This window comes from Rattus norvegicus, chromosome 1, assembly GCF_036323735.1.
Source record: "Rattus norvegicus strain BN/NHsdMcwi chromosome 1, GRCr8, whole genome shotgun sequence".
Taxonomy (NCBI): Eukaryota; Metazoa; Chordata; class Mammalia; order Rodentia; family Muridae; genus Rattus; species Rattus norvegicus.
Window position 1 is genome coordinate 262,936,870 of NC_086019.1, and position 13,005 is coordinate 262,949,874.

Below are 13,005 nucleotides of genomic sequence, written 5' to 3' on the forward strand. Positions count from 1 at the left end.
AAGACCAAGTTCTGTAGAGTGACAAAAGTCAGGGAATAAGAAACAAAGACAGGAGGGGGAGGGGAAAGGAGAAGGGAAAAAGAAACAAGAGGGAGGGGGAAGGAATATTTGTCTGAGGAGGGGGAGTGGGATGATGACAACAACAGACAGGCTCTGAACAGTGGAGACAAATGTGATTCATAGCAGATGACAGTTTATAACGGTTAAAGGGAAACTCAGTGTAGGGTGAGCTGCTTAATTTTAATTAGGCATGTTAATTAGGTGAGGCAAAGGGGATTTTTGATTGCTGGACCTCAGTACTTTGATAGCTGGACCTTGGTTGTCAGCCTCAGGAGGAGGACGTGGCTGAGGGGACTCGACCTTGGTGGTTAGCCTTTGGAATGTAATCTAATGGTTTTTAATAAGGCAGAGAGAATGGGGGAGAAGGGCAAGGCCTGCAGGAGCCATGTTTGCTGTGCTTGGACTTCTAGGGTTCCTTCCCTCTTCCTTTAGATGCACCTGTAGGTCCTTTGGGTATACTTCTAGGTGTTCAGAAACACTCAGAAGTTAACATTATGTCATTTATATAACACATTTTCTAGAGGATGGGTGGGACAAGGCAACACCCTAACGTACCAACCCATGACAGAGGGAGGCTACAAAGGTAACATTGGTGAAGCACTCTGAAAGTCTGTTTAACCTGTTCTGAGCAAGCGTCAGGTGAGTGCAGAGGTTCACAACTAAGATGTTCTAAAGTGTAACGTAAGCAGGGCCGAATACGGAGAGGCTCCATGCATTTGTAGCAGTTCCTTCCTCCCCAGATCATAGTTGGGTACCAAGCACGTGGATGGGAGGCATTAACTTCATTAGCTCTCTGTAATCCTCAGTCATTCTCTCTGAGCCATTAAGTTTCCGATCCCGGGGCTCTTCCACAGTCTTCCTACATTTCTCCAAACCTGACAAACTCAGTAGCCTGACTCAGTCTGCTCAGACCTGCTCATGGCCAAAGGTGAATGTGGCTCTGCTCTCTCCCGCTGTACCTAATGGCTCCCTAGGTCAGAGTGGCCCTTGGTTCATGGTGGCTGCAGCTTCTCCATTCATACTGGGCTGTTGGAATTCCTGGCTGGGCAAACCATCTCCACTGCTAGCATAACCTTTTGCTGGAGGGAAATATACCCTTCATAGTCTCGGGGGATAATTCCACCCTTGGGGCAGGCTTGATCGTCTTCACTGTGCCGATCTATTCTGGGTGTCTTCCAGAAGCCCTTTAGCACACAGATGGCTTTCTTTGTCAGTCTTTTCCTTGGGAACTCCAGTGAGACCCAAATCCCACCACATCTGTCTCTGAATAACCCAGGCATCTCTTTATCTGCTGTGTCTTTTTCTTACCTCCTCTAGGGCTCTCACATTACAGACTCTCTACATCTTGCTCTAAGTCACTGAGATCTGTCAAATCCCCTCCTACTTTATAAAGATCTTACCCCACCAAAGGGCTCAGAAAAGCCACTAAAGCTCCACACTAGCCATGAGGTCCCTGCTGGATCAACCTTTCCTTTGCCTTCTCTGTGAACGCAGTTCTACCTGACCCAGTGAACCAGGTTCAAACACTGCTCCTCTTCCTCCTAGTTCCCTCAATAGCACCTGCCCCTCCTTTTTGGTCCTCCAGTTCCTGATGTTTATGGGGACTTCAGACAGAGATGACCAAGTGTTCTTCATGGCTTTCATAAGCCAATCCACCAAAGACTATGTCCATCACACTGCCTCAGGCCATGCAGCCTTTGCCTTAAGGAGGGATGGGAAGTTACATTACTCAGTTTTTCTGTCTCCACAGCAGTCAGATGGATCCCATCCACCCGTGTCCCACAGCCTCACAAGCCAGGCTAAAACAGGCTCTTTTGCTACTTGTTTAAACTTCCCTAATTTCAGCACTTTTAGTGCTGAGTATCTCTTGACCACTCTAGTTTCTTGCATGGGACCATATTCTGGATCATAGATTTTCCCTTTTATTCCATTAAAGGTTGGACCTCTATAGTATCTTGTATTGCTTTTACCATGATCTTCCTCACGTTGACTCTTCCTGTGGATTCCAAGGTCTCGGATCCCAGGCTGGGCTTCTGAGCATGGGTCTAACTTGCACTCTCTTTTCCTTGTGGCCCCCAACCCTTAAGAAGTCACCTCATCTCATTCTCTTGGTTATATCTGATTTGCCAGATTAGATGCTAACACGCAGGATGCTGCCACATCTCTTGTCTTGTTGCAATTGCTTATTTTTACACAAACAGGTTCCTGTTTGGCAGCCATCTTAGCCTTGAATGGTAACCTCTGCTGCTGCTTGCTTACAGTCCCCACCCTTGTGTGCTAATCTTAAAGACTTCAACTTTTTCTCTAAGATTCCTTCAAGATTCCTAATGCTGTGACCCTTTAATGAAGTTCTTCATAATAGGGTAATGCCCCAACTATAAAATTATTTCATTGCTACTTGTACTGTTATGAATCATAATGTAAATATTTGATATGAGGGATATATATGACCCCAAACAGGTCATGACCCACAGGTTGACAACCAGTGCTAAACTTTTAACTGTTTTCAGAGCATCTCCATATCCACGAGAGGAGCCCACTTCTCAGGCAGGCATGCCACTCACACTGTAGAGACCGAGATTGCCATCTGGGGCTCTTCCCACAGATACTGCTACTCTTGATGGCTCAGTCCTAGTTGCATGTCTCGTAACAAGAACTGTGCAACTTCTAGCACCCAACTGTAGTACAAAAGCACACTAACACACTCAATAAAGGAAAGGAAGATTGTATTAGAGATCACTGACAAGGACACCACTTACAGTGTTGTAAAAGTAGGCACCTCCTAGTTGTATATCATGGTTTAAAAATCCCAAGAAAACTTTAAAAGTGGGCAGTGTTAAGTAACCAAGTTAGAGTTAGAACTCTGCCTTTAAGGTTGTACTACTGCAGGTATTGGACTATTTTGAGCATTAAATGGAGTGGCATGATACCTTATAACCTTGTTGCATAGTTAGTAAATATTTGGAACTATTTGTTGTGATTTATAGGGAAATTTTTATTCCATCATTTAAAATATTAATCCCACTTAAACACTGAAGATCCCACTTTATATTCACATGAGAGAATAAAGCAAACATGTACTGTAAGAGGAGGCGAGGTCTTACTACAAGCTCTGGCTGGTTTGGAACAAACTATGTCAGTAAGGTCATGTTGGCCTTGAACTCTGAAGTCTGCTTGCCTCTGCCTCCCTAGGGCTGGGATTTAGGCATGTGCTATCAAACCCAGTCTTCAAGAGAAAACATTTAAGTGGACTATATAAACACTCTGTATATGAAGTAATTTTATCCACAAATGTTCATCAATTATTTGTGGAAATAATCATAATAGATTGTAGAGTAGAGGAGAATTAGTTTGGTTGGATGGACTGTTAAGTAGAGGATTAGTTAGTTGTGGCCGGATGGACTGTGTGGTAGAGGACTAGTTGTGGCCGGATGGACTGTGTGGTAGAGGACTAGTTGTGGCCGGATGGACTGTGTGGTAGAGGACTAGTTGTGGCCGGATGGACTGTGTGGTAGAGGACTAGTTGTGGTCGGATGGACTGTGTGGTAGAGGACTAGTTGTGGCCGGATGGACTGTGTGGTAGAGGACTAGTTGTGGCCGGATGGACTGTGTGGTAGAGGACTAGTTGTGGTCGGATGGACTGTGTGGTAGAGGACTAGTTGTGGTCAGATGGACTGCTCACACTGCTCTTCATATCCTCAGTGTATGATATTCAGGCAGGGAAAGCTCATATCACCGCTGTAGACCTAAGCATGACTGATGATATTTTTTTAATTGGATATTTTCTTTATTTACATTTAAAGTGTTATCCCCTTTCCGGGTTTCCCCTCCAGAAACCCCCATCCCACCCATCCCCCGGCCTCTATGAGCATGTTCCCCCCCCCATCCATTCACCTACCCACCCACTCCTCCCCCTTCCCCTTCCTGGCATTCCCCTACACTGGGGCTCGAGCCTTCATAGGACCAAGGGCTTCTGCTCCCATTGATGCCTGACCAGGTCCATCCTCTGCTATAGATGGAGCTGTACTCTTTGGTTGGTGGTCTAATCCCTGGGAGCTCTGGGGTTTCTGGTTGGTTGATATTGTTGTTCTTCCTATGGGGTTGAAAACTCCCTCAGTTACCTCAATCCTTTCTCTAACTTCTCCATTGGGGACCCCATTTCTCAGTTCAATGGTTGGCTGTGAGCATCCACCTCTGTATTTGTCATGCTCTGGCAGAGCCTCTCAGGAGACAGCTATATCAGGCTCCTGTCAGCATACACTTCTTGGCGTCCCCAGTAGTGTCTGGGTTTGGTGACTGCATGTGGGATGGTTCCCCATGTATGGCTGTCTCTGGATGGCCTGATGATATTTCTAAAGATAAAGGAAGGGCACTGTAGACACAGAGAATCATGACTGCAAACGTAAGACTGTACTGAGCTAGAGAGCCAAGTACCCTTGTTCATTCCTCCACACAGGAGATGTTAAGGGATTTGAACCTTGGGGAGATGAAGAGTGGTGTGCCCGTGTTGGCAGTGTCCTTAGCCTTGGAGGGGAAAGCCAGTCACCGGGAGATGACTTCCAAGCTGCTTTCTGACCTTTGCGGGACAGTGATGAGCACAAATGACGTGGAAAAGTCATTTGACAAGTTGTTGAAGGATCTCCCCGAGCTAGCCTTGGACACTCCGAGAGCACCACAGGTTTGTGACACTTCTTTGTTCCTTTATCTCTTACAGGTACATGACGCTCCTAGCAGATCACAACTTTGCAAGGGAATGGCCCATGTTTCTAGCCATACAAGAATAGCTCTGCACATTTTTAGGTCCCCACTTTGTCTCATAAACAGAGGGCCACCCACTTGCTGGCTAGTGCTGTACACGGAGCTATACTGAGCTGTGACCTACCTAGGTCTTGATGGAACTCAGCAACCCTTTTCTGTTTGCTCTGTGTAGTTTTTAGGTCATATGTAATACATGTATTTTTTGCTCATAGTTTTTTAAATAATATGTACATTATTTTACTAGCTAATAATTTTAAAGATATTATGTTGCTATAACAGATACTGATTTACTTGAGTGGAATTTATTAAAACAGTTCTAACTGTTCCCTTTTGTCACTTTGAAACCATGTAATTGCTATTAACATTTGCATAAAAATTGAATTTATAGGGGGTTTCTAAATGCTGTTTCTGTAACAGGAAGTTTATATGAGTAAAAAACAAATATTTCTTTTCCCCTATTTATATACACACTTAAAAATGGTCATCTGAGTTCATATTAATTATAGAATTTTTGATAAATAAAATCTAAAATGAAGACAGGCCAGGTGAAAAACCCCAACACCAAGCTGTTAATGTTTTAATAAGTATTTTTTATTTCTAGGGTTTTTTTTTGGTATTTATTAGTGTCATTTTACCTTTATTTAGTTAGAAAGTAGAACTGTACTGCAGACACTGTTCTGTAGTGTTGACTTTTCCCATAAAATCTGGCTCCTGTTTCCGTGGTGTGGCCCCATGTGTGTGTGCTTTGTGTGCACTCACTGCTGGATACTGAGCTGCTTTCAGGTTTTCTAATAAAGATCACTGTGGTCAGACTTAGAAACGGACATTTATTTGTGCCTAACTTTTCTCCATAACATATATTTTATAGTTAGTTGGGAACACGCTCTGGGTATTGAAGAGGAGAGGTTTCTCCATGACTTTGAGGTCATTTTAACAGATACTATTGAGTATATGTTGAGACTGGGTCAGTGTGCAAAGTCCTGGAGATTATGTAGTGAGCAGAGCAGAGCAGAGCTGCCTTTCCATCCTGATGGCATGGACTTGAAGGTCAAGCTAATCAAGGACAGGGCGTGCGCAGTGCAGGGCGCACAGGTGTTTCTGCACCTCCCAGCACGTGAAGGTCAGTGAGGACAAGGAGTGTACACCATGCTTAACCAGCAGCTGCTCTTGCATATCTTGCCATGTACTTTAGGTATGGCGTGTTTAATGAGACGGTTTAACCATTTCCTCCTACAGTTGGTGGGCCAGTTTATTGCTAGAGCTGTTGGAGATGGGATCTTGTGTAACACCTACATCGATAGCTACAAAGGCACTGTGGACTGCGTCCAGGCCAGGTGAGTGAGTAGGAAGTGAGATTGCAGCGTCCTGTAAAGTGATAATGCACACGAGTCCTGTGAGTGCGGCGTTACGTCTTCATTGTTAAAAGATGTTGCTGGGGTATAACAGGAAGACGGCAGTAATAAAAATGCAGTAGTTTTGAATTAAACTACGAGGCTCCCTCTTTTTAAGTCTCCCTTCTCTCGGCCTCAGTGTCCCTGCTTATAAAATGGAAGCATTGAACGTGTAGTGTCCATGATGCCTTCTGGCTGGGACAGTTCTTTGGTTTAATGAATTAGAAGCCAGAGGTGTTGTTCGACGTTTCTAAACTTCCTGGAGACTGATTTAGACAGCCAGCCCTCAGGCTTTCTCAGATACAGATACTGATTTTGAGGGGCTACATTAGGTCACAGTGAGGAGATCTCCCTGGGTGGGAAGATGGGAATCGATGTAAAAGTTCTTTCCTGGTTATGTGACTGTTATTTTACAGTGCATTTTGATGAGAAGTAGTTGTAAAAGAATACGAGAATGTAAAATATTTTTAAAAATACCTATTTGAAAAGTTATTTTTAAAAGTACATATGTTTTGGTACATTAAGGTTGTTACTACATACACAGTTTTGTAAACTTTATTGATAATATGGTAAACATCAGGCATATCTATCTGCTAAATGAAATTCTTCTTTTTCTGTCTTTTTCGATAGGGCTGCTTTGGACAAGGCTACTGTGCTCCTGAGTATGTCTAAAGGTGGAAAGCGTAAGGATAGTGTGTGGGGATCCGGAGGAGGGCAGCAGCCTGTCAATCACCTTGTTAAAGAGGTACTTACTGAGAGCAACAGAGAAGCAACAGAACAAGTACTGGATGGTGCCTTGGTGGGCAAGAATTCAATGTGGTCATATGTGGGCAAGTAAAGCTGAATAACCTGTGAGCTAGAAAGATTACGTAGTCGTTGCTGTTTTATCCTGTTTTGTGATTTAATGGCATGACTATTAGATCTTTCATGAATGTAAGAAGTCTGTGAACACCTAAGAAATGAGTAATTAGAAGAAGTCTGTCTGTAAAGTCTGTTGTCCGAAGTCTTTTTTATAGTAGTATTTAGTTTAAATATGCGGCTGAGGGGAGGTCATTTGTAATTATTCACTGTGTGACTTACATGAGCAGTGGAGTAACCTGACACTCTGAGTTAGGGATGATGGACATTAGAGTAGGTCAGTGGTGGAGCTTGAGTTATTAAAGTGCAAGGCTTGCTTCTTGTCCATTTCCTCTTGTTCTGTAACAAGTGGACCTGTAGTGTCCAATTGCACATGTGGAGACAGACCTGCAACAGAAGCACGCAGTGCGTGTGCTTGTTCAGTGCATTCCTCTCGTTGGGTTTTTGATTAGATTGTGTGTGTGCACGTGTATGTGTATGTGTGTGTGCGTGTGCGTGCGTGTGTGTGTGCATGTGTGTGTGCACGTGTATGTGTGTGCGCGTGCATGCTCGTGTGCATGTGTGTGCGTGTGTGTGTGCGTGTGTACGTCTTCGAGTGCGTGTATGTGGATGTGTGTGCGCATGTGTGCGCACATGTGTGTGCATGTGTGTGTGTGTGTGTGTGTGTGTGCGCGCGCGCGCGCGTGTGTAGTGTGTACGTGCCTGCCTTGGGTCTTCATGCTTGCAGTGCGAGTGCTCTCCCCACTGAGCTATTTGCTTAGCCTCAAATGCATACTTAAAAAAAAAAAATTTCTAGTTAGGATATAGTTTAGTTGTAAAATTTCACTTTTATGAAGACATTATAGAAGTTGAAGTAGAGGATATTTAGATAAATTAATTTTATTCATCCAGCCATAATTCACTTATTGCCACTAGATACAAATGTCCTTTTCTCAGAAAATTTGTAAGGAAGATTATTTTTAGTGAAGCTCTTTTGCTGAAAAAACATGTTTTTTTCCCCTAGAGCCATAAATGATACTGTACAAGCTTTAGTTGGAAATCAAGAATTGTCTCTCTTGTTCAATTACTCAATTTTTTATTTTTTCACATTAATGCTTTAATGGGTTGGGTAGGTGTTTTGTGGCATTCTCAGTGATGAGACTTTAAGTTAGTGCCCTCTAGTGGCATAAAAAGTTCCCTGCTCTTTTTAAAGATTGATTTTAATTACATGTATGTGTGTAGGAATGTGCACATGAGTTAAGGTGCCCACGAGCTGGAGTTATGGTGGTTGTGAGCCATGTAAAATGGGTGCTGGGACCTGACCTCAGGTTCTCTGCTGAGCAGGGCGTGCTCTTAACTGCAGAGCCAGCTGTCCAGCCTACATCCCTGTTTTAATAGGATACATGGGAGCAGGATAGTCACAAGCCGAGTTCTTCATATTATAAAACCTACTTGGATACTGGAAATGCTTAGAAAACCAAGCACTGCGTTACTTTATAACAGAATCACTTGAAGCCCAGGACTTTACTTTTAATTATGAGAAAGTTCTTTTTTGACACCACTCTGCCAAATCCCTATGTTCAATATTGGTGCGAATGTTAATAAATCTTTTAGGCAAGTACCCATGTTTTCAAAATTAGAAATTCTAATATTTCAACTTTTAAATCTAATAGATCGATATGCTGCTTAAAGAGTATTTGCTCTCTGGAGATATGTCTGAAGCTGAGCACTGCCTTAAGGAACTGGAAGTACCGCATTTCCACCACGAGCTGGTATATGAGGTAAGGCTCTGTCCACATCACAGAGGGCTTTCCAGTCTTCTACACCACAGTAACCAAGGCTTCCTTAATAATACCAAGTTTTTTCCTTAAACATATTAAAGTAATTTATAAGTTTATATAATCGCTACATGTTAGAGGAGGGATTGGATTCATTTTTAGGACCAGTTTCTCATAAGTTGATTCCCAAAAATTCATTAACTCTTTTCTGTTCAAATTTTAGGCCATTGTAATGGTTTTAGAGTCAACTGGAGAAAGTGCATTCAAGATGATGTTAGATTTATTAAAATCCTTGTGGAAGTCTTCTACTATTACCATAGACCAAATGAAAAGAGTACGTATGGCATTACTGTGAATACGTTTTAAAGGTCCATGCTTCAACTATATGATTGCATAAGAGTTATGCATTTTCTTTTTTAAAGATTTATTTATTAATATGAATGTACACCTGCAGGCCAGAAGAGGCCATCAGATCCCACTACAGATGGTTGTGAGCCACCATGTGGTTGCTGGGAATTGAACTCAGAAACTCTGGACGAGCAGTCAGTGGTCTTAACCTCTGAGCCATCTCTCCAGCCCGAGTTATGACTTGTTAATGAAACTTGTCTTTTAGGGAATGTGTAATGTGTAGTATTATGCCTTTGGATTTTTTTTTAGCTCTTTATATTTTTGGAAAATGACAGTTTGGGTTTTTTTTTTTCTCCTTTTAAAGAATAATTGTTCAGTTTATGTGATGCATAGAGGAAACATTTAAATTTTTTTTATACTTAAAATTGTGTTTTTTGAAATGTTGATGAAATGATCTTATATTTTAGACAAATAGTTAAGAGTAGATGGGGAAGTCGATAGTCAGGGAGTCTGGCTCTTGCCTGGAGCTCTTTTGGGAATTTTTGAAGAAAGCAAGGATATGTTATTTTCCAGGGTATGCCAGCTTGAGCTGTGGTGGTCATGGTACAGGGGCAGTTGTTTCGTTGTGTATGCTGTTACATGGGCTTACGGTTGTGTATCAATTCTGTTCTAGGGTTATGAGAGAATTTATAATGAAATTCCGGATATTAATCTGGATGTCCCACACTCATACTCTGTGCTTGAGAGATTTGTGGAGGAATGTTTTCAGGCTGGAATCATTTCCAAACAACTCCGAGATCTTTGTCCATCAAGGTACTTTATTTAAATAATACTTTCTCACTGAACAATACTGAACGAGAGCCTTGGGAAGCTAAGGTAGCTGTTTGTCATTCTGGCTCTCAGAAAAATAAAAGTGTCTTTCTTGAAGTGACTGGAAATGAAGAATCATCTGCTTAAGAGTTGATGGAGAAACAAGCGTGAATCTTGTCTCCTTGCAGCTGTGGACAGGACTGGCATTTGGAGGGAGCTGACTTTATAGTGTACATCTTTGCTAGGATGTACTAATGTTATGTTAGAGTCCGGATTATCACCAGTAAGAGAAAATTGGGGATTTTGTAGTGAACCTTCAAGTTCTCACAGCTAGTACATTGTATTGGTAACATTTGAATTCAGACTTTTTTAGACTTCAACGTCTAAACTCTGCTGTACTCTGTATAGCCACTCTATAGTGGCTTCAAACTACAGGTGGGCATGATTTTTTTCAGGGGGAAAAATATTTGTACTTCTAGGATGTAACGTAAGTGTTGGTAAGGGCTTTTCCCCCTAAAATCTGTGAGCTTGTAATGTAATAAGTTAAGTATTTAGGTGGAGCCAAAGCTACATTTTATATACATTTTTATGTCTGGAAAAATGTAAGCTTTGAATATTTTTGTTTTTCAAAGACTCTCAGAAAAACTATTTCTAGGTAGGCTTCCTTGCTCTAAAAAGTTTAGACGCTAAGAGCAGATGATGGTGGGAAGTGTGTAGAAATGTCTGGAATGGAGTTGTTGCCTAGCTGTTGTGTAGACAGCATTAGAGAAGCCTCGCCCTGGCAGAGCCTTTCTCTTCACTGTGTCACCCTGCTCCTAATGGAGTCTGCAGCCTTTCTGTTCAAGGCTGAACACATGAACGCAGTATGTTTCTCTCAGCACCTTGTGGTTGCTTTTTAAGATTTGCTTTTTAAGCTCATATTTGAAAGTCTGTATATTTCCTGGGACTTTATTCTGAAGAGTCATTTGGAGAGTTCTTACATTGTGTAAGTCAAGAACGTAGACGTTTAGCCTCCCACGTTTTTACTTTCCTGTGCTCAGGGTACATTTATGCGCCATCCTTGCTGCTTGTGCTGGTGACGGGGAGAGCAGGGGCTCGTCCTCAGACAGCTCTTTGCACGCACTGAGGGAGGCTGCCGGGCAGCTGCAGAGAAGGCTTTCTTGAGTTTTCAGTGACAATCAGGAATCCCCAAATGGGGTATTCAGGCTAGAAGAAAGTAGATTCTGATTTGGTTATGTACGCTCAAGATTTGGACTTTCCTAAGACCAAAACGTTATTAATCAGATATTTGGCCATATACATATACATTTGTTAACATTAATTTGTTGTATATGGATTTGTGTGCCTATGTCATGGTGTGTATGGGGAGGTCAGAGAGCAGCTTGTGGGAGTTTGTTCTCTACGTTAACTATGTGGGTCCCAGGAGTGATCCTCTGGCTTGTTAGCAAGAGCATTTACTTGCTCTGAACCATCTTGCTGGCCACACGTGGATATTTCGATAAGTTGTATTGGTCCATCTTTAATTCTCACCGCTGTTTAAAGTAGTGTTTGGCCCACATGCTTCCAAGTAAGGCAGGAATAAATAAATGTGAATGTGTAAGTAAAATGTCTTCATTTTCTAATTTAACTTTATTCAACTCCAAGTAGATGAAGAAAGGTCATTAGTAATTATGCATTTATCTAAGCTATCATACATGTTTGTCATCTGATGTCTTATAAACATCTAATGTGACTAGTATGTAGAAAACATTTCCAAAGAATTCAGACACACCAGCCTAACAGGAAAACCCTTGGAAAAGTCGAGGCTTTAGCGTTTGTCGATGAGTCATATTTTAAGTGCTTTCGTTTTTGTCTTTTCATTACAGGGGAAGAAAGCGTTTTGTAAGTGAAGGAGATGGAGGTCGTCTTAAACCTGAGAGCTACTGAGCACAGCAACTCTTACAGTCAGTCTTAGGTGTTACCAAGAACAGATCTCAATTGTAAGAGTTGTCAGCACAGCTTTTCTTTTTTCTTTTTGTTTTTGTTATTGTTTTTTTTTTCTTTTTTTAAAGAATTTGTTTTGGGTACAAGGCATTTCTAAAATTTTATAAACTTACATTTAATGGGAATTTTTGAAGGAAGTATTTTCTTTTTTTTCTTTTTTTTTTCTTTGAGGGGAAATTAAAGGAGGGACCGAAGAGTAACCACCTATGTGTGGGGTGTTCTGATAAGCTACTTTCTAAGTGCCATGTTTATGACCTAATCATTCCAAGTTTTGCATTCATGTACGACTGCCACTCCTTTCTTTCAAGGACAGTGTTTTTTGTAGTAAAATCACTGGTTTATACAAAGCTTTAGTTAGGGGTGAAGTGAAGCTGCTAAACCCCATTTTGGCTGCTGCTGTGGAGATGCTGTGCTTTGAGAGTAAACACACACACACACACACACACACACACACACACACACGCATACACGTACATAGACATACACACACAGACACGCACACACGTACATAGACATACACACACAGACACGCACACACATACACGCACACAGATTTTTGTCTTAACGGACTTTAAGAAGCGAGTTAGTCATGAGACTTTTTCGTCTTTCCAGGGAACGTATTGATTGCCCTTAAATATTAGACAGTTAAGTAAATGGTGGCTGGAACATCTATTTTTCTACAAAACTGGAAAAACGAACCCGGTTCTACAAGAATGTACAACAAAATAAAACATGTGAACACTGTCACTTCTCCGTGGGAATGCATTTGTTTCGTCTTTTAGGTCTCCTGTGTGACTCTTGCTGGGCCCTGTGTTCAGTCCAGCAGTGCAAAATAAACAAAAACATTTCATTGTTTGGGACAGAATCTCCAGGCTGTCCTCAAACTCAGGGTAGTCTTTCTGTTTTGGTGTCCTGAGTGCTGAGAATAAAGGTCTAGGGGATCAGATGTCTTCTTGTGCTTCCACGGGTGCCTGTATACAGGTAGCATATACACAGACATATAAATTAACAAATTTTAAAAATGTAATAGTTAAAGACCT

The 13,005-nt window shown here is 41.8% G+C and overlaps 1 protein-coding gene across 12 annotated transcripts in view; it reads left to right on the forward strand.

Annotated features, from left to right (window-relative positions):
* Positions 1–12,712, forward strand: part of Pdcd4 (programmed cell death 4) — a 36,923-nt gene extending 24,211 nt beyond the window's left edge. For 6 of the 12 annotated variants that reach the window (XR_010056946.1, XR_351142.5, XR_010056940.1 and 3 more), the window contains 8 exons: positions 4,517–4,738; positions 6,055–6,152; positions 6,840–6,954; positions 8,720–8,827; positions 9,048–9,158; positions 9,846–9,985; positions 11,848–11,961; positions 12,578–12,712. Coding sequence is in view for 6 of the 12 variants with exons in the window: in XM_063272663.1 (XP_063128733.1) it covers positions 4,517–4,738; positions 6,055–6,152; positions 6,840–6,954; positions 8,720–8,827; positions 9,048–9,158; positions 9,846–9,985; positions 11,848–11,908 (855 nt within the window). In the remaining 6 variants the exon portion in view is untranslated. Of the gene's footprint in view, positions 1–4,516; positions 4,739–6,054; positions 6,153–6,839; positions 6,955–8,719; positions 8,828–9,047; positions 9,159–9,845; positions 9,986–11,847 lie in introns of all 12 variants that reach the window. The other 6 variants (XM_063272663.1, NM_022265.3, XM_063272662.1 and 3 more) reach the window with 1 other exon arrangement.
* Positions 12,713–13,005: the final 293 nt, after the last annotated feature.